This window comes from Panthera onca, chromosome A1 (assembly GCF_046562875.1).
Source record: "Panthera onca isolate mPanOnc1 chromosome A1, mPanOnc1 haplotype 2, whole genome shotgun sequence".
Taxonomy (NCBI): Eukaryota; Metazoa; Chordata; class Mammalia; order Carnivora; family Felidae; genus Panthera; species Panthera onca.
Window position 1 is genome coordinate 3853232 of NC_138339.1, and position 22380 is coordinate 3875611.

A 22380-nucleotide genomic window follows, 5' to 3' on the forward strand; every position below is an offset into this window, starting at 1 on the left:
GTAATAGAGCACCTGATGACTGACAGGGACTGCAGTCCCCTGAACACAAGACCGCAATGTAGTGAGACGAGGCCCCTCGCGGACTGGCCACCTCTTAGTTTCATGACCACTTGACGGTTCAGATTCCTCTTGTTCGGTCTTAACGCCCGCTATGTTTTGATCCCCGTTTAGTAGACTTGTCAGACGTCTCCCAATAGTCTGTGATCACATGGTTAATTGCCAGAGGTTAATGACAGTGATTTATTTGGAGGCAGGGGCTTTTCATTCCCCAGACTTGATTATAAGTGGCCGTCTTGATTAAACACTTGACCAGAATTCACTGTCTAAACCTTTCTGAACTTTGGCCCTTCAGGATCTGCGGATACCTGATGACACATGCCTTCTGCCGATAAATCCTTAGTTACTTAAAGTTTATAAACTGCTTCGTTGATTCTGTGCTATGGGAGTCTCTCACTTCTACAAGGTAGGCCAGGATATTTCAATTCTGCATCATAACTGTCTACAAGATGAACATTGGAGGCTGACGGCTCAAAATGAATCCATTCTCGCTTTTTCAGTTGTATGAGAGAACAACCAAATTCGCCAGCAGATCTGATAGAGCACTCGTCTACTGTCTTGGTTTCTTGGTGGCTTCTGTCAGTGCATCGCCCACATTCTCAACCCGATCCCCCGGGGAAAGGGGAAGGTAGAGGCACCATTTTCATTTTTTCCTGCACGTGTTCTATTTTTAAGATCTCTAGTTGCATAGACCTTCCAACGTCCTGGGTTGCGAGACCTTTAAAGCATTCTTTTCTTAGCCTGTCTCCCCGTGAACGTAATGTCTACAAGGAGGTATTTAAATGACCCAGTTAGGGAATTAATGAATGGGAAGAGAGACACTTGGAAAACTCCCCCACCTCTGGTTTCATTCAAGAAATATTACCTGGCATCCGTGGAGGAAGGATGATGATGAGGATGATGGTGGTGGTGGTGATGATTTTAAAAAGATCCCATTTCCTTATCTATTCTAATGGGCCCATCTCTCTGTAGAAGATAAGATTTCCTGAAAGACACTGGGCAGATCCAGCCTTTCATCTTTTCTGACAAGCTTTCTCTGCTCCTTTTTTTTTTTTTTCCTTTCCACTTACTTTTATGATGCAACCACATTTTTTACTTCTATAATCCTGTTTAGTTTTGCCTTCCCTGGACTCTCGGTTGGTGTCTGGACATAGGTGAGGGGATAAGGACTTAACACAGAGAGACAGGAAGCCAAGAGTACTGTTAGCACAGGAACTGGCTTTGCTGATTACATCTGAGTCTAAGGCGGTGACTTTTTTCATATGGTGATGTCGTCACTAGACTTTTGTTTCTAATGTAAAGACAGCAGCCATTTCTCAAAATTACTTATGATGTAATTTAATTTTTTTAATGTTTATTTATTTTTGAGAGAGAGAGAGAGAGAGAGCATGAGTGCAGGAGGGGCAGAGAGAGAGAGGGAGACACAGAATCCAAAGCAGGCTCAGGGCTCTGAGCTGTCAGCACGGAGCCTGACATAGGGCTCAAACTCACAAATCATGAGATCATGACCTGAACTGAAGTCGGACACTCAACCTATTGAGCCACCCAGGCACCCCCTCATATGCTGTAATTTTAAAAAAAGCAGCATCCGATTCAGTTGGTTCAGTCCATTTCAAATAATCTCAAACCACTGATTTACTTCCAAGTGAAATGCTTATTAAAGTTTGGCTTATAGTTCTGTTTTAAACTCTCCAAAATGCACGGTGCAATACCTGGGGATAATGCTTTTCTTTCAAGTGAAACTATTTATCTGATTCACAATTAAAATTTCTCAGACAAATCTTAAAAGTAGCTTGTAAACCAGCCTCTCTTATACTTTTCCAAGAATATTCTCTTCACCATCTACCAATAGTACAAGTAAGCTTCATTAGTTTAGTGATTAGGGCTAGAAAATGGAATGGGATCATTAGCAACCTTGCCCCCGTCTTATTGATGTCAAAGCATTCGTTTACTCCTTCACTTGTGGAGTCCGCAAACATTTGTGGGCACAGATCTGAGCCTCAAACATCTTGAAGCCAGGGGGGAAAGATGCAGGGGAAAATTCCCCTGGTCTGTGAGTTGAACAGTGAAACAGTAACATCATCGTTAGTTGACATAAAAAGTTAGCGTTGCAGCTGATGAACTGTGGTGCATCCGCACGCTTCAGCCACGGAAGGAGGACTTCAATCCAGCCCTTCCTCCTTAAATGTGTGAGGTGTTATGCTAAGATAGAGGTCTATAAAGAAAAATTATACACACTGGCTCTGTCCTCAAAAACACAAACAATCTGGAGAGAGGAGGGACTCGGGTGTGCGCAGGTCCGAATGCGCGAGGCACAGGGAGTGAGGGTCCAGCTGACCTTGAACGTCTCAGTCGCAGCAGGGCAGCCTGGGTCGCCCCGAGATGGCCCCCATGCTGTCAACCCAGTTACTCTGCCAATTGGCTGACATCATCCTCTCTTGTCACAGCAACCGCTTCAGATGACATCGTCCCCATCCTTACTTTGCTAGAATGCTCTGAGTCTTAGAAAAGCGTATATATATATTTTTAAACTATAACTAAAGGCTGAGCTTGGCCTTCTAGGTCCCAGAGACCAATGTGAAATGGTTCCCGTTCTTTCCTCCCTGCATTGGGTTACCTTTGAACCGAGTTCATAAAAATGCCTCCGTGTCTTTATCCAACACCCTGATTAATTTCCTGGAGAGAGAGCACCTTCCTCGGGGGTTTGGGCTGTGATGTCCACCCCCGCCCATTCTCCAAGTGTGCTCAAAGGGCCCAGGTGAAATGGGATAGTTTATCCCTTGCCAGGAAGCAGGGATCCTTACTTGTTGCTAGAGGCTCCCCAGTCTGGGCACACCTCCCAGATCAGGGGCGGTGGGTTCAAGTGTCCGTCCGAGGTCACGTTCCCGTCACATGGTCACGCCTGGCTCTGCCCACCCTGCTCCTGCTGTGGGGCTTCAAGTCCTGCTTCCCTGGAACCGGAAAGATGGTCCTGACTGCCAACAGCAAGAGGAGCAGCATGTCCCTATGCCATTTAGGGCAGGTCAGTGCATCAGGGAAATCAGAGATTCTGGCCAGTTCCTTGTGAAGCAGAATTGACGCATGAGGACGTCAAAGGGCCATCCGTAAATGACCATGACCACCACCCTTGGGACTCAGGGGCGCATTAGGACACCGTATGCTCAGTGTGACCTTGCCAGGCACAGCTGTCACCTACGCACACCTGGGAATCATCTAGACCCTGAGCAGATCCCAGGAATTCACCCACTCTGGTTTCCTTCTCCCTCCTCTGATTTCAAGGACCTTCAATGCTCATTCATGACACATCCATGAATCTCTAGCACAAGCGACAGATATGGTGCCTGCTTCCCCAGAGACCCAGAGGCTGCGTGCGTTCATTTGTGGAATCTCTTCTCGTTTTCCTTAGGTTTCCTGCAGATTTACCTAAATGATCGCTTTCTGTTTCCTCATAAAAGAAGGATAGGGCTTTTGACCACATCTGGAATTCACTCTACACTTAGAATTAGTGAAAACTTGGAGATAGTCTGATAAAATCATAGTCTTTCAGACCGTGTCCTCCCCTTCCAGACACTTTGGCAAAATGTGAAGATTTAAAAATGACTTCCCGAGAGCTGGCCAGAGCCGGTTTCCATGTAAAGGTGGAGGTAAAGCCTGAGTGCAGTGCTCATAAAAGTCACCACGTTCCATGGGCAGGAGGTAGCTTTGGGCTCTCCGCAGTTAGAGGCTGGTTCTCTTCGACTTCCTTACTGTATCCTTTAAACACTATGCTCCTCCTCTCTTACCTGTTCATATGGATCATTTAAAAATATTGACCAGTTCGATCCTGGCATTCCTGTGTACTACGTGATTTTTCTTTCTGACAAGTAGTTGAGCGATTGATTGTAAGCACTGTTGAGAAATTGCTTAGCAGATGTGCCCTCCATCAGAGAACCAATGCCTGAGTCTTAATAAATACTCAGCTACAGGGGCGCCTGGGTGGCTCAGTCGGTTAAGCATCTGACTTCAGCTCAGGCCACGATCTCATGGTTCGTGAGTTTGAGCCCCTCATTGGGCTCTGTGCTGACAGCTCAGAGCCTGGAGCCTGCTTCCGATTCTGTGTCTCCCTCTGTCTCTGCCCCTCCCCACGCATACTCTGTCTCTCTCTCTCAAGAACAAATAAACATTAAAAAAAATAAATAAAAATAGGGGCGCCTGGGTGGCGAAGTCGGTTAAGCGTCCGACTTCAGCCAGGTCACGATCTCGCGGACCGTGAGTTCGAGCCCTGCATCGGGCTCTGGGCTGATGGCTCGGAGCCTGGAGCCTGTTTCCGATTCTGTGTCTCCCTCTCTCTCTGCCCCTCCCCCGTTCATGCTCTGTCTCTCTCTGTCCCAAAAATAAATAAAAAACGTTGAAAAAAAATTAAAAAAATAAAATAAAATAAAAATAAAAATAAAAAAGTAAGCATTCAGCTACGTGGTTGAGGAGACCCCTTTCTACAGGAAGCTCGCCTGAAACACAGTTATCTATAACCTGCTGTAAAAACAGAACCCAGAAACCCTAAATGCTATTGGGCATATGGCTGTCTGTGTATATTTTTATTTTCTCAGAATATTCAGAAATTTGAAAACACTCAAAGAAAGAAATATTTAAATTCACTTTTATGTCTATTCTCGTTTATACGGGCTGGGGAAATACGTTTCACATTAAGAGCTGGAGCGTTCCTGCCACCTGCAAGCAGATTTGACGTGTGGCTGAGTCGTGCCGTTTCAGTTTTAATAGTCTAGGATTTGGGCATCCCTGAGCCATCCGATAGGCACCTGGCCTGTAATGTTTTATGTTGCCCCTGGGGATGGTGAGCCCCCGCAGCCTGCAGGCTGGGGCGTGTGGATACCGACGGCCTAGCCAGCAGCCCCCTCAAGCTGCCTTTTCTTTGCTCCTTTACTCATGATCTGATTTAATCATGGGGAAAAAGCAGCCAGACATCAGGTGGAGGCAGACGTGGAGGTGAATGGCCACAGTGGATTGATGGGATAATTTCATCTAAGCTCTCGAGTTAATCTGCGCAGAATGCCCAAGATCTGGGCGCCTCGGCCGCGTGGAAAGGCGCAAGTGTCCTGAAGCGGAAAGACGTCTGCGTTCCCCCATCTCATCCTTCCAACATTCCTCCTGAATCGACCCATCGCCTTGGTTTGTTTCTCTTTGGTCTTGATTCTCTTCTGCACCAGTTTCTTCCCTGTGAGTTTTCTCATGTTCTGAACTTTTCCTTGGGCCTGAGGAAGGGACTCCGTCCCCTGGTTTTACCTGCCTGAGTCCTGAGCGTGTGTCTGCCGTGTTCACTCACCAGTGAGGCGCCCCAAGACGCCCCCGGGCAGCTGGTGGTGGTCCCCACCACCCCAGACCAGCGCCACTCTCGCTTCCCGTGGCCCGGATGTTCGTGGCCCTGTAACACCTGACCTGGGCGTATGTCTGATTTTATTCTCTGCTGCCTTCTCTGTGTTTGGGTTCTGTGACAGCGCTGGAGCAGTCTTGGGTGGTGGTCGATTAGTGGCCTTTGCTGCTTTTTATTAGCTGTCGTGTCCTGGGGTCTAACATTGTACCATAGCAGCCACCGCGGGCATATTTGTCAAGGGGACAAATGCAGGATCTCGACACCGTTTTGATTTACACATATGTGAGGGCCGTGTTTGGAAAGGGTGGTACGGGGTCACCCGCTGTTACCCAGAGACGGGTGCCCTCCACGCCTCCACGGTCAGAAGCTTCCCCGGGGCTCCCGTCCCCTCCCTCTTGCTTCTGGACACAAAGAAGGAAGCAGTACCCGGATGTGAGTTTCATCGTTCAGAATCTGAGTTCCCCTGTTCCAGGCCTTTACTCGGCGGCCCGTGAAATATAGTTTAGAAAATTGTTCTCCGTGTATGAAGCGTTCTAAAACAGAAAACGATATGAATCTCTTTCTGCCTCAAACAAAAACCAAAGCAGAGGTTAAAATATCTCCGTGCGTATCTTACAGTGGAGGAAAGGACCGTGTGAGTAGGTGACCCGTGGTGCCTAGATGAGCTGTAACATATAGCGTGATGCTTTTGACCGGACCACCAGGAGTGGAGAGAAGGCCATGCCTCTTAGAAACCCGCGATCTTACGAGCCACTTAAGCCTTTTACGCCTTGGGGAGCCCATCTATAAAATGAGGATAATGATGTAATCTACCGTCTAGGGTTCCTTTAAGGATTAGATGAGATAATACCTGTAAAGCTCTTAACACCTCGGCCAGCCAACTAAATGTCAGGTCCTATTCTTTTCTGTTAACGTTACAGTCCGCCTCAGAAACGGGACAGTGCTGGTTAGAAAACTCTCGAAGCAAGAGGGAGTTACTTAATGATCTTGTTTCCCATGTGGCCCCAGGGCAGGGATGCTGAACACATTCCTCCCTATTTTGCATGATGGTACCATCTTCAAAGTTTCTGGACACACGTGGGGGGGGGGTGCTGCGTGAGGGCTCGCGGAACCTTGGAGAAGTGTGTGCACGTGTGTGTACGCTTATGAGTGCTACAGCTGAGGGGTCAAAGCACCGCTCACCATTTTCCAGCTGTGGTGTGACAAAGGCCAAGGGCAGGACGTCGAGGCAGTGTAGGGGCAAGTGGTGTGAACGGAGAGCACGAGGTACCGTCCAGAAGCTTCAGTTTGGGTAACAGATGGCTTAGTTTGTTGGATGCAGCATTTTAAGGAAGATGCAGAGAGGCATCTTGTAAATGTCTTCTGATTTCTCAGCCTCCCCGCTGCTGACTCAGGTCGCTGGGCCGGGCTCTGTCGCAGCGCCCAGGATCGTGGAGCCGCACATCACCCTGTGGTCATGGGAAGCCTGGGCCTCCCGACGTGACGCCGCTCGCCCCACGCTAATGCCCAAACTTCATTGTGTTTGGCACTCCGAAACCTCTTCCGTGTGGGAGGTCTGTCTTCCCTTTGTCCTCCCAGCTGGCATCTGTCCTTGGCCGTGTCCCATTCTGTGACACCGGCCTTTACCCAAAGAACGCACTGCCCGAGATCTTGAGTCCGCCAATCATCCGCTTAAGTGAGCACAAGTCTCTGATTACGAACCCAAGAAGGCCTTTTGAGAAAAGACAGACGCGGTACACAGACACGGGGCTCTTCTATTTTGCTGAATATGTAGGTCTTGCCGTGTTTCCTGCGGGTGAGGTTACCGATGGGGACACACCGGTGACCTCAGTGGATTGACACCAGAGGAGCGGGCAGGACTTTGAGAGCGCGCTGGGGGGAAGTACAGAATTACTTAATATTTCTCCATACAGAAATTAAGGCAAATAGTCAGTCAGGGTCGAGAGAGGAAATGGGACTGTTCTTAGCCAAGCCTGTGGGCACAGACTTTCGGGTCTTTGGGCAGAACAAAAACCTCATCTCCTGTGATTCTCTGTAGGTCTGGCTTAACTGTGAAAAGCAGTTTCTTAGAACATAACCTAAGCCTGGTCCCAAGTAGCCAGGCCATGGGCCCTGTGACGCCTGGCCGCTCCCTAGGGGTTCAGGGGTGCTGTCTGGGCCCGGCCCGGGGGGCCGAGCCCCGGTGCAGAGGGGGGCGGACTGGAAGTCTGCCCTCCTCTCTCCCCTCTGCTGAGGCGGGAATTTCCGTGTGCGTGTGGGTGTGTGCACGTGTGCACAAGTACACAGGTGTGTGTTTTATGGGGCCCCTGTCCTGCTTTCTGGTTTGTTTTTCTGTGTCACTGTGTCAGTCAATAATTATAAGACAGATCAAAGACCAACCAGACAGTCAGCTCTCTGCTTGGCCTGTGTCCTCCCGCCCTCGGGCACCCCTTTAGGCTTTCGATGCCGGGCCTTCCAGGGGAGAGTGAGCAGGAGAGGGAGGGAGAAGCAGGGCAGGTGGGGGGACAGGCTGTGGGCTAATAGGAGGTCAGGTGAGGTCGCCCGGGAGGTCAGGGCCCTCCCGCCCCCACCTCCCGCTTCCCAGTGTCTGTGACGTCAGCAAGACAGATGTCCGTTTTCCTGAAGGCCCAAATTTGTAGATGTTGTGATTAGTTTTCGCTACAAATGTTGCAAACAGACCACTCTCTGACCCAAGGTCATTGCGAGCGTTTTTGTGCATCCCATCCCATGTCTTTCCCACGTGCGCCCTCCCTGCGTGCACCCTTCTCCAGACTTAATGGTGACCTCCTCCCAGGTCCACACTGTTCGTATCTGTCATCTTGCAGAGCCTTTCCTAGGTATTGAGTGAACAGCCCATTTTTAATGTGGCCGTTCAGATTCTGGAGCCAGTTCACTCGAGCATCATTGGTGATGCTTGTAACAATGAATGTAAACACACTGTAACAACGAATCCTTCCAGACCCCCCAAATTCCTTAGTGATTACAAAGTTAGGCTCCATGTTTTGGTGGGTATCCTGAAGGCATAGTTCCTAAAGTCTGAGACGCTTTGATTTGGGCAGAGAACACACACACACACACACACACACGGAGTCTTTTTTGCTTGTGGGCACCGATATGGAGCAGGGAGGTGATTTCACCCTCGGATCCGGCTGCCTACCAGAGTAAGACGACAGTAGGGGAGATCTTCTGGAAGAGTGTCTGAGGTGCTGTGGGCATTGCGGGGCCCCAGGCCAGCAGCCTCGGCTTCACTGGAGAACTTGTTCAATGCAGATCCTTGGGCCCACCCCACACCTGCTGGAACCGGAGCCCTAGGGCGCAGAGGGACCGCAGACGTCTTCTGCGACGCCCCCAGTGTTCTTGAAGCACGCGACAGTTCAGAACCCATGCAGGGAGTCCCTGCTGTTGAGTCTCTGTGAGGGGACTTCTCTCCTCACGTTGTATGGAAAGCCCAGTCGCCAGGCCCCTGCCCGGAGCCCCAGGCAGCCGTCAGAGGTACGGCCGGAACCGCTCGTGCTCAGGAGTCGCAGGGGAATCCGCTTCCCTGGGCAGAGCCGGCTCTGAAAGAACAGGGACTTCAGTGAACGCTGCAGTGATCAAGTAAGTGGCAGCAGAAGGTTGCCCACCAGGGACCGTGATGGCCAGAGGTCAGCTTGATGCTCTCTGGGAAGGGACTTAAGACGGGTTAAGTGGATGTTGAGGGGGGCGGATTACAGGCAAGAACTTTCCTGGACAACGCCCAGAGTCGGGCTGTTAGCATCTCTGCCCACGTGCTTTCCGTGTCCGGAGAGCTGAGTCCCTGCTCCCTCGGTCCCAGACTTCCTGGCCTTTGTGGCTGCACTTCACCTGCCCTCGGAAGCAAGCTGGAAGCCGGGCCCGGGGTGGCGGATGGCGTGATGGGCTCTGTGGTTTCTCTGTGCGTCCCTGTCCCCTTGCAGGTCAGGTCCCCTCCGCAGGGAGGCTGAATGTCAGCCCCGCTTGTCCCCACCAGGCCACGGGTCCCCCTTGCTCAGTCCTGTCTTTGATGATCCAGAGGACGTGCTCCTCCTTCCAAAGCTGATGCTCCGTCAACAGCCTGCACCTGGTCACCCGCATTCCTCGCCGCCACCAGACAGGCCCTTCCTCTCCTTCTGTGTCTCCCCCCCCCCTTCTGGTCCCTAAATGTGCTCAGGCGTCCTCAGCCTTCAGACAACTCCTCCTTCCTTCTCCCACGCCCTCCCTGTCTCTCCTGCCCTCCCTGCGCACCTATTCATGAGGACGACATTCCTTTCCTTCCGTCCTGCCCACCAGCCACCGACTGGCACCCTCCTGCCCCTCACCTTTGACACGGCTTCCAGTCCCGACACCATGGCCCCTCTCTGTGTCCCACAGCCCACGGGACTTCCCCGGCCATCTTCCATCCCTCTCCGGCCTCCCCCCTACCCCCACAACCACCCCCCAGGGCCTTGGGCCTCCTGCCTCTGCAAACACATTCCTTCCTGATACCTGCTCACCATCCTGCAAGCAGCAGATCCCTTCTCCCCCAGGTTCCCTCTTGCCTTTCACCACGGGGGCCTTGCCGTCTTCCACTGCGCAGCTCTGCGCCCCCGTGGGTCTGGTCCTGGGAACATCCTGCTGGACGGTCCCCGGGATGGCCCCCGCCCCCCCAGGAACAGATTTAGGCCATCTCAGCGGCCTATTCCTCCCACGGGCGGCTGTGCCCTATCTCAGCTCAGCCTGGGTCCCTCGTTGTATCTTCCCTGGTTACCCACCAACCCGCGGTCACCCCCTCTCTCTCTCTGTCTCTGTCAGTTCTCTAGATACATAATCATACCTCCTGAAGCTGCTCCCCCGATGTAATGTTCATATCCCGTCTGCTGGTCTAACTGTATGAGCCAGCGTCTCCAAAATCATCTTAACTCCAGGGGTCATGAGTAAAGTTCTTTTTTATTCCATCCCTTAACGGGAAATTTTCCACTGTTTCCCATAATGTTGGCTTCTCGGCTTGAATAAACATACAAACATCTCTATCCATATCTATCTAGAAACGTAGATATACACAGAAACTCATACAATTACACAAAATATTGATGAGAATAAATATTCACCTGCTGCCTATTTTATTAACCTTTTTTTTTCAAAATGGAGGGTAAGTTTGTCACGTGCTAAACATTATTACATATATGGGGCAGTTTATGTTTGTTCTCAATCTGTTAAAATTAAGAAATTAAAGGGGCGCCTGGGTGGCTCAGTAGGTTGAGCATCTGACTTCGGCTCAGGTCACGATCTCACAGTTCATGGGTTCGAGCCCCACGTCGGGCTCTGTGCTGACGGCTCAGAGCCTGGAGCATGCTTCTGATTCTGTGTCTCCTTCTCTCTCTGCCCCTCCCCACCCCTCTCTCTTATGTAAATAATAAAAATGAAAAACTGCTTTTCCTAATATTGAACCATCCTGACATTCCTGCTATGAAACAACAGCTGGTGACGTAGCTTCTATTTTTTTCAGTGTGCTACTTGATTCTGTCCTCCCGACTGATTTTCCTTTTTTGCATTAATATCACTAAGTATCATGGGGCTGCAGTTTTCTTTTGTGTGCTAAAAGGCACTTTTTTAATGTTGGAAACCTTTCTTATTTTTTTATGCTCTGGCATGATTTAGCTGGCATTGAAATTCTCTCTTCTTTTTTACTTTTGGTAGAATCTATTTGAAGCGTCTGAGTCTGTTATATTTTCAGGAATGAGGTCTTCAATACAGTTTTGTATTGTGTATGGTAATTAGACTGCATAGACTATTTCTTCTGGAGTTAGTTTTGCTCATTAAGAAAACCAGCTTTTTCTGCAATATTGTAAATACTGTGTTTACAAATTTGACCAAAGTGCCCTCATTAAGTTGCCTTCATTTCTTCTAAGTGTGCATATTTTCTTATTCTCATTTCGTATCTTGCATATTTGTGCTTGTTCCTTATTTTTTCATTAGGCTGGCGTATCAGTGACAGGTGAGCCAGGAAAACAGAAACTTTTCTAGGCATGTAACACAGGAAGGTATTTAATATAAAAGATCGTTTGCTTGCAAAATAGCTGGAAAGGGTGGAGGAGTAAAGGTCAGAGAGAAAGACACCATTAGTTCTCATTCTGGCTATTAAAGAATCAGGAGGTTGTGGGACATTCCAGAAATCACCCATGATGATCAGAGCCAAGCCAGCCTCAGTGCAGATGATTCCCAGGAAAGTGCCTGCATTGCTGCAAACCTCATGACTGCCAGGGCCCATACCTGTGCCTGCTGCTGCCAGGGAGTAGGGACGCAGCTGTAACTCTCTTCTGCTTCCTGCACCGGTGGGAATCTAACCCAGAGTCTCACGGACAAGCAAGTACAACCCGCCCCCCAAATCAGCTCTTGGATTTTCCATTTTCCCTTTTATAACTTGTTTGCCCATGTTTGCATCAAGTATTTTGACATCTGTTCATTTTCTAATACATTGATTTCCATTTCAATCTAGATCAACTCTTTCTACTTGCTTAGGCTATCCTCTTTTTCTCACATCCTCATTCGACATTACCTTCTTGTGTTTCTGGTCTTGGTTATTGGTGTGAGCATTTAAGGCTATGAATGGTCCTCAGAGTATTACTTTTAGCTGCATCCCATGCATTCTGCTTTATAGCCTGTTCCTCATTGTTCTTTTCTTAAACGAATTGTTTTGAGCCTACTTCATTCACCCTCCCATTTTGATCTATTTCTATGAACTGCTAAAATGGTCAAAGCAATGGGTTGCATTCCCCTTTTCTTTTCCTAATCATAGACTTTTCTTCCTTATCCACTTACATTCTACAGGGTCGTCAATGCAAGCGTGCAATCCCCCTCGTAAGGGGCACTTGGAAATGTGTGCAGGCATGGTCGCCATGATGTTAGAGAGTGAGCACTCCTGGCACTTAGTGGGCAGGATCCGGGGTCTTGCCGTGAGTCTTACGATGGGTGTCGCCATGCTTCCCAGCAGATAATGCTGTTGCCCTACAGGCCAGCAGCGCCCCGCTAAGACAAAGGAAAGCCTCCAAAATCACTAGCTAAGAAAATAACTGGCACAGTTGGAATGTGCACATGCATCAGACTTTCCTTTGGGTTACAGATATACATATATTGAGCGCATTCCTAAATTATTTCAGGAATTCCTAGCTCCAGATTTCCCCCTTACCCAGTTCATAGGTAAGAGCCTTGGGACTTGGCAGACATGAGGCGGTCCGGGGTGAAGCCAAACAAATGTGTGCAATAAAAAAGAAAAAGAAGCACTTTAGTCAAGTAAACTTCTTTTTCTGTTTCAAAGTAGAACCAAATTTCGTATTTGCTTGATCGAGAGCCCGTAACTTGCCAGGAACCAACAGTGACCATTAAGACCTGATGGTTTGTTGAGACTTGAGCAGAAGCGGGATTTCACATCTTTAATTTCAAAACAGGAAATGAAACTGAAGCTGTTATTTATAGAGCCACACCTCCTAAAAAGTCATAGGAGCTTGGTTAAAGAATAAAACAGTACCCTTTCAAATCGACACATAAATGGAGAGAAAAGATTAGTTTTCCTTCTCTTTTCTTTAGGGCACAAACTCTTAGCAGTTTCAGGAAATTGTACCGTTGCTCAGTGTGGCCTCGTACAAATTGGATCATTATGATAAATGGGCTTAATTTCGGGAGTCCCCAAGATTCTTTGCAGAACAGCTTAAACACACGTTTGTTTCTTTTTTCTAATTGTATAGTTTCTTATTCCTTGTTAGCAAGTGGAAAAGCAGGTTCATAAAACATTGACTCATATTTCGTCTCTGCATCGGTATACAGGTGAGTCATCCACACGGTGCCCAGCTCATCCTAAGTCATGTATAAAGAAGGGAAAACACCTGTACTTTGATGATGTTTTGGCCAAGCATTAGCTCCCCCACTATTAACATGTCTGATCTTAGAAGCTACCGAATGTAATGAAATTGGCCCGTCCTGGTAGCGCGGGGACAGACTGACCCACACACGTTACAGGGATTAGAGAGCCAGGCGGCCCATGCTCTCTGCCCTCCAGAAAGACGCTCCAAGGGATAACACATACATCCTAACTGAACTTGTCCTTGGACGCACCGTGTGTCTTGCCCACACCTGCATGCTTTGAGAGCGAGAGGGTCACTGTTACCGTTCAGCAGGACAGATGAGCGCAAGCCTGAGCTAGCCTCGTCTGGACTGTCTTTACTCACTCTTCTGACACCAAGTCGGTGGCCAAGTCTTTGTTATGAAAAACCACCAACTTTCCAGCAGCCAACGGGATGCCTACAGTTCAGTTCTGACACCACCTACCTGGAGTCACTCAGATTCTAGAGGGTTAAGGGCTCAGTCCCAGGAGGCTGTTTCCCCTACAAACACCAGTCGCAAGTACTGGGTGCCCGGGGTACCCCCACTTCTGTGTTGCGTGGCTACAAAGTTGGGGATTCCCATGATCCCTCCTTTCCGGGTTTGTTCATCTGTCCTCATAAGCACTGATTTATTAGAAGGGAAAGGAGTGAAGGACCAGAGGACAGGGTAGAGGGAGACTTCTCTAAGGGTCTCTCGTGGTGCAGCTTCTGTCCCTGTGGACTTGGGGTGTGCTACCTTCTCAGAATGCCGATGTGCTCACCACCCAGAAGCTCTCTGAGCCCCGTGGTTTAGGGTTTCCATGGAGATTTTGTAACATAGCCCCGGTTGATTAAATCGCTGGCTGTGGCTGATGAACTCAATCTCCAGCCCCTCTCCCTTCCCTGGAGGGTGGAGGTGGGGCTGAAAGTTCAAATCCTTTATTCCTCCCTGGATCTTTCAGGAGACCAGCCCCATCCTGAGCTCCCCAGGGCCCCAGCCTCCAGTCACTCATTAGCATACAAAAGATACTCTTATACCTCAGGAGTTCTTAAGGGTTTTAGGAGCCTTGTGCCAGGAGGAGACAAAAACCCAACGCTGACTTCTTGCTGACTTCTTACTCTCTCGCACCCCTGTAACCCCAGACCCAAAGGTCTTGGCTTCTGATTTTGCCTAGAGCGGTGGTTCTCAAAGTGTGGTCCCCGTTACCAGCAGCAGCAAAACACCTGAGTGTTGGCGAGAAACGTAATCCTCCGTCCCCACCCCAGACCCGCTGAATCAGGAACTCTGGGGTGGGCGCCGCATTCTGTGTGTCAAGTCCAAGAGGGTTCTGATGCCCACTCAAGCCCAGGAGCCGCTGACCAAAGGACTCCAGAGGAGCGGGTGTTTGGGTCTCATTTAAGGGGAGAAGAAATCTGCCAGGTGTGCCGAGGGGGTGGCAGTGGAGGACGAATTCCAGGGAGAGAGGAGACAGCCTGTGGACCGGCTTTGTAATCAGAGGAGCAGGGAGGTCACCGCCGAAGGACACAGAGCGGCTGGGAGGCCAGGGCTAGGAAGCCTCGAGTTTAAAACAAGAAAAGCAGGCTTCTGATCTGCCAGCAGCATGAGAGTGTGTGTGTTTAAAAGGAAAGATCCTTGGGATGTGTTTGACATTGGAGTTGGAGGAGGAATCCTGGAGGAAGGCGTGGAGTCGGGGGCTATGAGGCTGACCCCACTGACCGCATGGGAGACCCCGGGCCCCGGGCAGGTGGAGTTTCAGGAAGCCTGCTTTGCAAGGATGGGTCTGTGTTTGTGTATTTGTTCAACAGCCTGGTCCGTGTGTCCAGCAGGCAGCTGGGGGACCTTAGGCCAGAGCTGACAGGGGGCACGACCCTCCCCCGGGAGCACTCACAGGGAAACAGAAGTGGATCCTGGGCAGAGCCTGCTTTTCCCTCCTGAGGGGATGGACACACCCCTGCAAGGTCTTGAGAAGACATGCCAGTGTCTGTGTGTCTGCGTCTGGGCCGTGTGTGACACAGTGACAGGACACACGGCCGCCTGTCACTGTCTCAAGGACGCTGTGGGACAGCGTGGGACACACTTCCTTCTGAGGTGGAATCCAACGCCAAGTTCGCGTTTTGGAGCACTGCGTCTGTAATCTGCAGGTGCCCGTGATGGGGTCAGGTGTTGGGCTCGGAGCCACGGCCAAGGTACAATTCTTGAGATGTCTTTGGTACCAACAGTTGTTTTTATTAAAGTACAGGGACAGGACGTGTGGGCAGAAAGAGCTGGCTTAGATGTGTGAGGAGCTACTGATATATAAGATTTTCTATCAGGAGGCGCCTGGGTGGCTCAGTTGGTTGAGCGTCTGACTTCGGCTCGGGTCATGATCTCATGGTCTGTGAGTTTGAGCCCCGCATCGGTTCTGTGCTGACAGCTCAGAGCCTAGAGCCTGCTTTGGATTCTGTGTGTCCCTCTCTGCCCCTCCTCTGCTCTCTCTCTCTCTCTCTCTCTCAAATATAAATAGACATTTTAAAAAATAGGAAGAAATAATTGCAAAATTTACATCAGGGAGCACCAAATAGAAACTACATAGCTTGATTAGAAATATGATTGTGAAAAGTTAGCAGAGAACTGAAAACTTTTATAAAACTGCATGGGTCCTGTGAAACCACCACCTGTGGTCTTACAGCAGCACCTTCCGGGCTTTGGCCCCAGGAAGTGGGTAGTTTGGGGCTCAGACACACGAGCTTGCGTGGTGGTTCCCTGTTAGACCCAGGGACTCCTCTCCTCCCCCGGCTACTGAAGAAAACCAGTTCCCCAGAGAGTGTACCTTTCTGCATTGAAGATATTGACTTGTCTCATTCCTTCTTTCAAAGCGAAGCCAAAATGTCAAGTGTGTATTTTAGAGACATTTAGTTTTCCTTGAGTAAAGAAGAATTCGTCTTCCCACGGCCCCTAGCGTGAGCGATGGCTGTGCCTGGGTCCGTAACCTGCTGTTTCCTCCCTGACACCACTTCTTTGGTCTTTTCCTTGCCTGGCGGGGGGATCAAGTTGGGTACAGGAGGACGCTCTGAGTTGTGCCGGGGCGGCAGACCAGGGGGCCAGAGGGGCCACATGAGCAACGCCACCCCACCAGGCTTTCCAAGTGCAGAGGGTCATTTCTAGAACTTAATAGATTGCATTGCGTTAATTTTTCATCAGGACTAGTGTGGCTCTTTCTCTTTATTTTTCTCTCCGTTGGATGAACTCTTTAATATCCTCCTTCAAAATGGGTCTCTAGTTAGAGTTCTCTTCGTGTGGTGGTAAAATAGACTCACGGAAAATTCACCGTGTGACCATTGTTGAGCGCACATCTCCGTGGTGTTACGTACGTTCACACTGCTGTCCGGACATCACCTCTGTCCGTGTCCATATCTTTTTCATCTTCCCAAACAGACAATGTGCCCGTTAAACGCTGACCCTCCGTTTTCTTCTCTACCCAACATTCTTCTTGTTGGCAAACCAACATTCTGAGTTTGACTCTCCTAGGTACATCATGTAAAGAATAGCACTTTTTTGGTAAATTTAATGAATTGAAATACTGAACAAATTTGGGCATGTCTTCAAAGCCATAATCAGCCCTGGGGATGTAAGTGGGGGCTGAGAATTAAACGAGCTTTCGTTTCAGTCATTTCCATTAACCTCATTCGATATAACACATTAGTCACGATTGTGAAAACGTCTCTAGTCAGCTTACCACCATGGCAATATTTAACTCTGAGTTCTCTGGCGATAAACAGCTTTGTGTGTTGTTTTGCCTACGTTTCTGGTTTCTTACCGATGGCTTCTCGAGTGGAAACACAAGCCAGGCATCCTGTGTTTCTTTGGAGAAGTGGGCGGTGTTCCCAACTCTGGACACAACAGAAAAGAACTGGTATGTTTCATCCAATGTCTGTTGGCACCAATTCCACGACACATGTCGCCTTTAACGATGTCCAGAGCTAGGAGGGAAATCTGCACGGCTTGGAACCGACGGAATTTACTAATAAAAATGACAAAGACAGGTCAGGAAAGTCCTAGTAGGTCAGTAGTTGGCTAATTGGTTATGAACTTCAAGACATGCCCATATGGTAGACGCTTTTTCAAAAGAGCTTTCCTTAGCTCTTTATCTGTGTTTTACCATGGGGCACATGTCTCAGTCTTTGTTCTGTGCTGCGCTCTTTCCCGCAGGACACATGACCACCAGAGAAGGCTGCTACAGAGACCTGAGGTTTCCAGTGAATACGTCTCTCTGCAATCCCCACACCCGACCCGTCACAGGGGTGGTCTCCTGCAAAGTGTCCGCCTGTCCTCCCAGGTAAGAACGGCTGTGGTCGCCCAGACGGTCGTGCAGGTTTGCGAATATACTTGGCGAGCTTCTGGCGCGCCTGAGTCTGGAGAATGGAAGTGCCACGTGCTGTCACGGCATCTGGAACGGCGAAGAGGCAAAAGCACCCAGACCTTCCTGAACGGGTATGTTTGGCGGGAAGTGGTCCCGAGGCTCTTGGGAATGGAAGTGGGAGTTCTCGCGACAGCATCCCGTTGGCTTGACTTTTACCGCAATCACTGCGGGGCCGGCAGGAGCGATCGTGTGCCGTGGCGACAGCAGCGTTTTCCCTCTCCGCCTCCGGGCCTTTTGCTCTGGTCTGCTTTGCCCTACCGCGTGAAACGTGTCGGAGGGACCCGTTCACGGGCCGGCCAGGTGGTGCAGGGCAGTGTGGATGGCTGCAGGGCACACGTGTACACGCGTGTGTTTGCACAGACACGCGTGCACACGTGCGAGACTGAGCTGAGAAAGCCGGGGGGCGCTCTGGCTCCCCGTCCCCCCCCCCAGCACCGTTGCCCCGAGACAGGACCCCTGCAAGTGGCAGGACCCCCGCGAGTGGCCACGGCCCGGCCCTGCCGCCAGCCGTCACACCCTGGGCGCACCCTTCACCTCTCTGGTGCTCGGTCCCCTCAGCTTTACGGGGGACGCGTCCCAGAGGGGCTATGAAAATCCTCTGAGTAACACAACGGGCATCTGACCCCAGCTGGGTTCTCCGTGCAGCCGACGGCCCTAAAATCGGCCCAAGATCATGTCAAACACCTCGATCTTAAAGATGTACAGCTGCTGGCGAACTGATTGCAGGTTTGCTGAGAGGTGCCTCAGAAGCATGATGCTTTTCCGGGAGACAGGGACATGCAAGAGGGAGAGAGGCGTCACCTCCCTCTGTCTCTGAGCTGTCCGGGTCCCCGGTCACTGGCTCCGGATGGAGACGGGGTTGGCTTGTCCGCATCTGAGAGGTCGGCAGCTTTTCTCCCACCACGGCGAGGGGGGAACCCCTGGGGCTGGGGACCCACCGCCTCACAAAGCCTCCCGGCTGCCCCAGCTCCACACCCCACGGCCCGCGGTGGGGAGACATGCTGGTCGAAATGGACACGAGGACTCTGGCGCCTGGGACCCGTCACCCCCAGTGCACCGGGCACCCACCCGGGGATCCTTCCTGGGACCGCGCAGGCTTTTGGGATGGCCACACACCTTGGTACCCGCTTCATATCCCTCAGCCGGCCCGTGCACCCCACGCGTGTGCTGAGCTGGACACTCACTGCGGGCTCTGTGTCCGAGGTGACGTACCAAGCGCGCAAAGTCCTGAATAGTCTCGGAGAAGAGTCTTGAGGTTGGCAGAGGGAGGCTGGCACCAGCTGGGCACCATTGGCTGCAGAAACAGCCATACAGGATACAGGGGCACCTGGGGGGCTCAGTGGGTGGAGCGTCCGACTCTTGGTTTCAGCTCAGGCCGTGATGTCGTGGTTTGTGAGTTCGAACCTCGTGCTGGGCTCTGCGCTGACAGCACAGAACCTGCTTGGGATTCTCTCTCTTCCCTCTCTCTCTCTCTCTCTGCCCCTCCCCTGCTCATGCACACACACTCTCTGTCTTTCTCCCTCTCTCTCCAAATAAATAAATAAACTTAGAAAACATGATCATCCTGTCCAAAGGAAACAGAGGGCCGGACAGCCAGGGTTCCTGCAGCCTCCTGTCGAGTTGGTGCGCAAACTTGACTCCTTCTTCCTTCCCGGACAGCCGGTTCTACACCTGTGTTGCAAGTGACCCAGTGTTGACGTCACTGTGACCTTAGATCCTGGATCAACACCTCCTCGTGTGCAGATATGGATGTTTAGAGGGGTTGCCGTGTGCACTGAGGGTCTCTTACGATATTGTGCTGAGTTCCTGCTGGGGCAAGAACTGATGTGGGGCGCCCAAAAGCAGCTGGTTAGCTGCTAGGAGGTTAGCCGTAGAGGAATCTCCTTCACGTAGACCAAGAGAAGTGTGCACGTGTCATTTTCAGGTGCAGGAGAAACCAACCTTTGTAGTTACTTGTGGAGGCAGACTCATCTGAGTCTAGAGCCCCAGAGAATTGGGGACGGTTAGTGCTCGTGTGCCGTCGCCCCGCACGTCCGCGAGCGGTTCACCCTCCTGCCGTCCAGCCTGCCTGCCTGTCTGTCCGTTCAGTGAGGCTTGTCTAGAAGCGACGTCGAGAAAACACCCAGCCCGGGACTAAGTCACCAGCGCCCGGCTGCCAGCTTGGTGATTTTAAGCAGCACCTAACTCAAATGTGAACTGATAGTGGGGACCCCAGAACAGACCTCTCTGCGTCTGTAACCCATGCAGGGCTCAGACCCGGAAGCAGGAGAGGCCAGAGCGTCTACACGGGTTAGAAGGTCCCTCGTTTTTCCTGTAAGTCACCTGTGCAGCCCGCTGGTTTTCTCGCTGGGCCTCCTGTGCTTCCCTGCGGTTTGTCTTTCTGGTTTTGAGGGATTTGCATTCAAACCGTCTCTATATTCTCTGATGTCTTCTGTGCTTAACTTAGGTAAAATCTATTAAGTAAGTTCTGTCAAGGACCTTGTGTGCTGACAGAGAAGGCAAAGTTCCGAGCAAATGGACCAGTCGAGGGAAAGTTAGAACCGGGGTGTGGAAATAGCAGGTAGAAACATGGTGAGGTTCCCCCAGAGTCATCTACCCAACATCCAAAGGCCCCCCCATCCATCTGGCTCTTGGGTTTACGTCTCATGTGTTCGAGTATTTGTAGTTTTCTCCGAAGAAGGCTTTTGGAGACAGTCCTAAGCTTGGCTGTAAGACGAATGCCATGCTTTCCTGCTGGGAGATTCCTAACATCCCTGCAGAGAACCGAGGCCCGATGTCACGCGGGGTCCCGCAGCGTGTACTACCCGGCCCCAGCTGTGTGTGTCACTTCGACGGAGTGCACGGGGTCGGCCAGGATGAGAAGTGCACTCGGCAGCTTGCGGAAAGGCGTGGGCCGTGCAGCCAGCAAGCTGGTTCAGATCTCCCACGCGGCTGGCGCTGGCACACTGAGGCCGGCCCTGCCGCGGCCCACGGAGCGGGAGAGGAAGAGGAGGGGACCCCAGGAGGCACCCGCATCACTGATGCTCCCGTGGGACGAGCTGGGAGGGGGATGTGGAACATCCCGCTGGGCATCCATGTGGTTATTTGGGGGTAAACAGAGAGCGAGCGTGTGTCGAGGGAATGCACGTAAAAGCTCTTAGCACAGTACGTGTGCTAAGCGCTCAGTAACTCTTGGCCGTTTTTATTTGTGCTGTAAAAGGAGAAACAAATTCACATCAGCTATTTATTTAGTCTGTGAAGCAAGACTGTCTATGACAAAACACAGAGGAATCAACTTATCTTACATACGGTAGAGCTTGTGGATCGTTAGTTTAACAGTTGACTTGGGGAAGTAGATCTTAATGTAAAAAGTTGTTTTGTCTTCCTCCGTGATGTGAGGCGCATTTGTCTCCTGCCCAGAATCTGGCAACTTCTTATTCCTGGTTACATGGGCAGAAAAGCCAAGTTTCATTTGTACAACCGCGAGGACGTGTGCCTTTCTTATTAGAGTCTGTCTGCTGCGAGTGCAGGCGTTCCCCTGTGCCTGTCCCGGGGCGGGTGTTCCCCTGTGCCTATCCCGGGGCGGGTGTTCCCCTGTGCCTGTCCCGGGGCGGGTGTTCCCCTGTGCCTATCCCGGGGCGGGTGTTCCCCTGTGCCTGTCCCGGGGCGGTTGTTCCCCTGTGCCTGTCCCAGGGCGGGTGTTCCCCTGTGCCTGTCCCGGGGCGGGTGTTCCCCTGTGACTGTCAGAGCCACGGCAGGTGCACCCAGTGCCTCCGAGAGCTGAGCCCCGTCCTCCCGGTCTAACTAAATGCAAGACACAGCAGGTGCAATTCGGTGTTTCGTGTTGTGCGGGAGGCAGAGTCCCCAAAGGACCGGGAGCAGAGTCTAAAGCATCTTAATGCACAGCCTACTTGTCTTTAACTGAAATGAGAAGCTGCTACCGCGTGGGTTGTAGCTCCTGACCTCCCTGTCGGCATCCATATGCACACCTGCATCGCGGGCGCACAGCGGGAGGTCCGTCAAGGCCAGGGCCCTTCCCCAGATGGGCTCCCCAGCTCGTAAATTTCTGCGGGGAGCGGTGGGCTGGGCATCCAGCAGTGTCCTCACTGGAGGAAGCTCATCTTAAAATGTCTGCGAGGCTCCAGCCGGCAGGAGCATCGTGGCCAGATGAGCGGGGTCCGTGGTCCCCAGCTGTTCCCCGGGCCTGGGCTCCGCACTGGGGGCCGAACCCCGCTGGCCCCGGAACGGCCGGCAGCTGGGGCTCCCAGGGCCTAGCCACCTCTGTCTTCATCTGAGCGTGAATCGGGCTCTTGTCTCGCTTGCCTTTGAGACACAAGCCAGCAACCACAGATACGTCCTCCCTTTTACATTTCGCAGTTTACCTAAACGGAGTGGCTCTTGGTGTCATTTATCTCAACTCGTGTCTGGTTTTGGAAGCACGGACACCGCAGCACGGCTTCCCCGACAGTGTACGGAAGGGGCAAGAGGAAATACTTCCCAGATGGGAAGCGGGTCCTTCTTCTCCGTCCCCGCGATTCCCCCAGGAATGCCGCCTACGCATTTAAAACAGATTGTGACCAAGTATACTTTGTTTTCTCGTGTTATTGAGTCATGCCGAGGCAGCTCTGTGGTCCTCTCCACCAGGCAGACTGTTTCTGCCTACACTTTGGTGACTCCTTACAAACCTGTTGCTAGAACCGTTCCCTTGGAACCAAAGTGCCTCGGTCGGGGACTACATTCCTTC

The 22380-nt window shown here is 51.3% G+C and overlaps 1 protein-coding gene across 1 annotated transcript in view; it reads left to right on the top strand.

Annotated features, from left to right (window-relative positions):
• The window catches only part of ADAMTS16 (ADAM metallopeptidase with thrombospondin type 1 motif 16), a 157831-nt gene that overhangs the window by 98146 nt on the left and 37305 nt on the right, over positions 1-22380 (top strand). The window contains exon 18 of the mRNA XM_060634326.3: positions 17447-17573. Within this exon, the coding sequence (XP_060490309.3) occupies positions 17447-17573 (127 nt within the window). The remainder of the gene's footprint in view (positions 1-17446; positions 17574-22380) is intronic.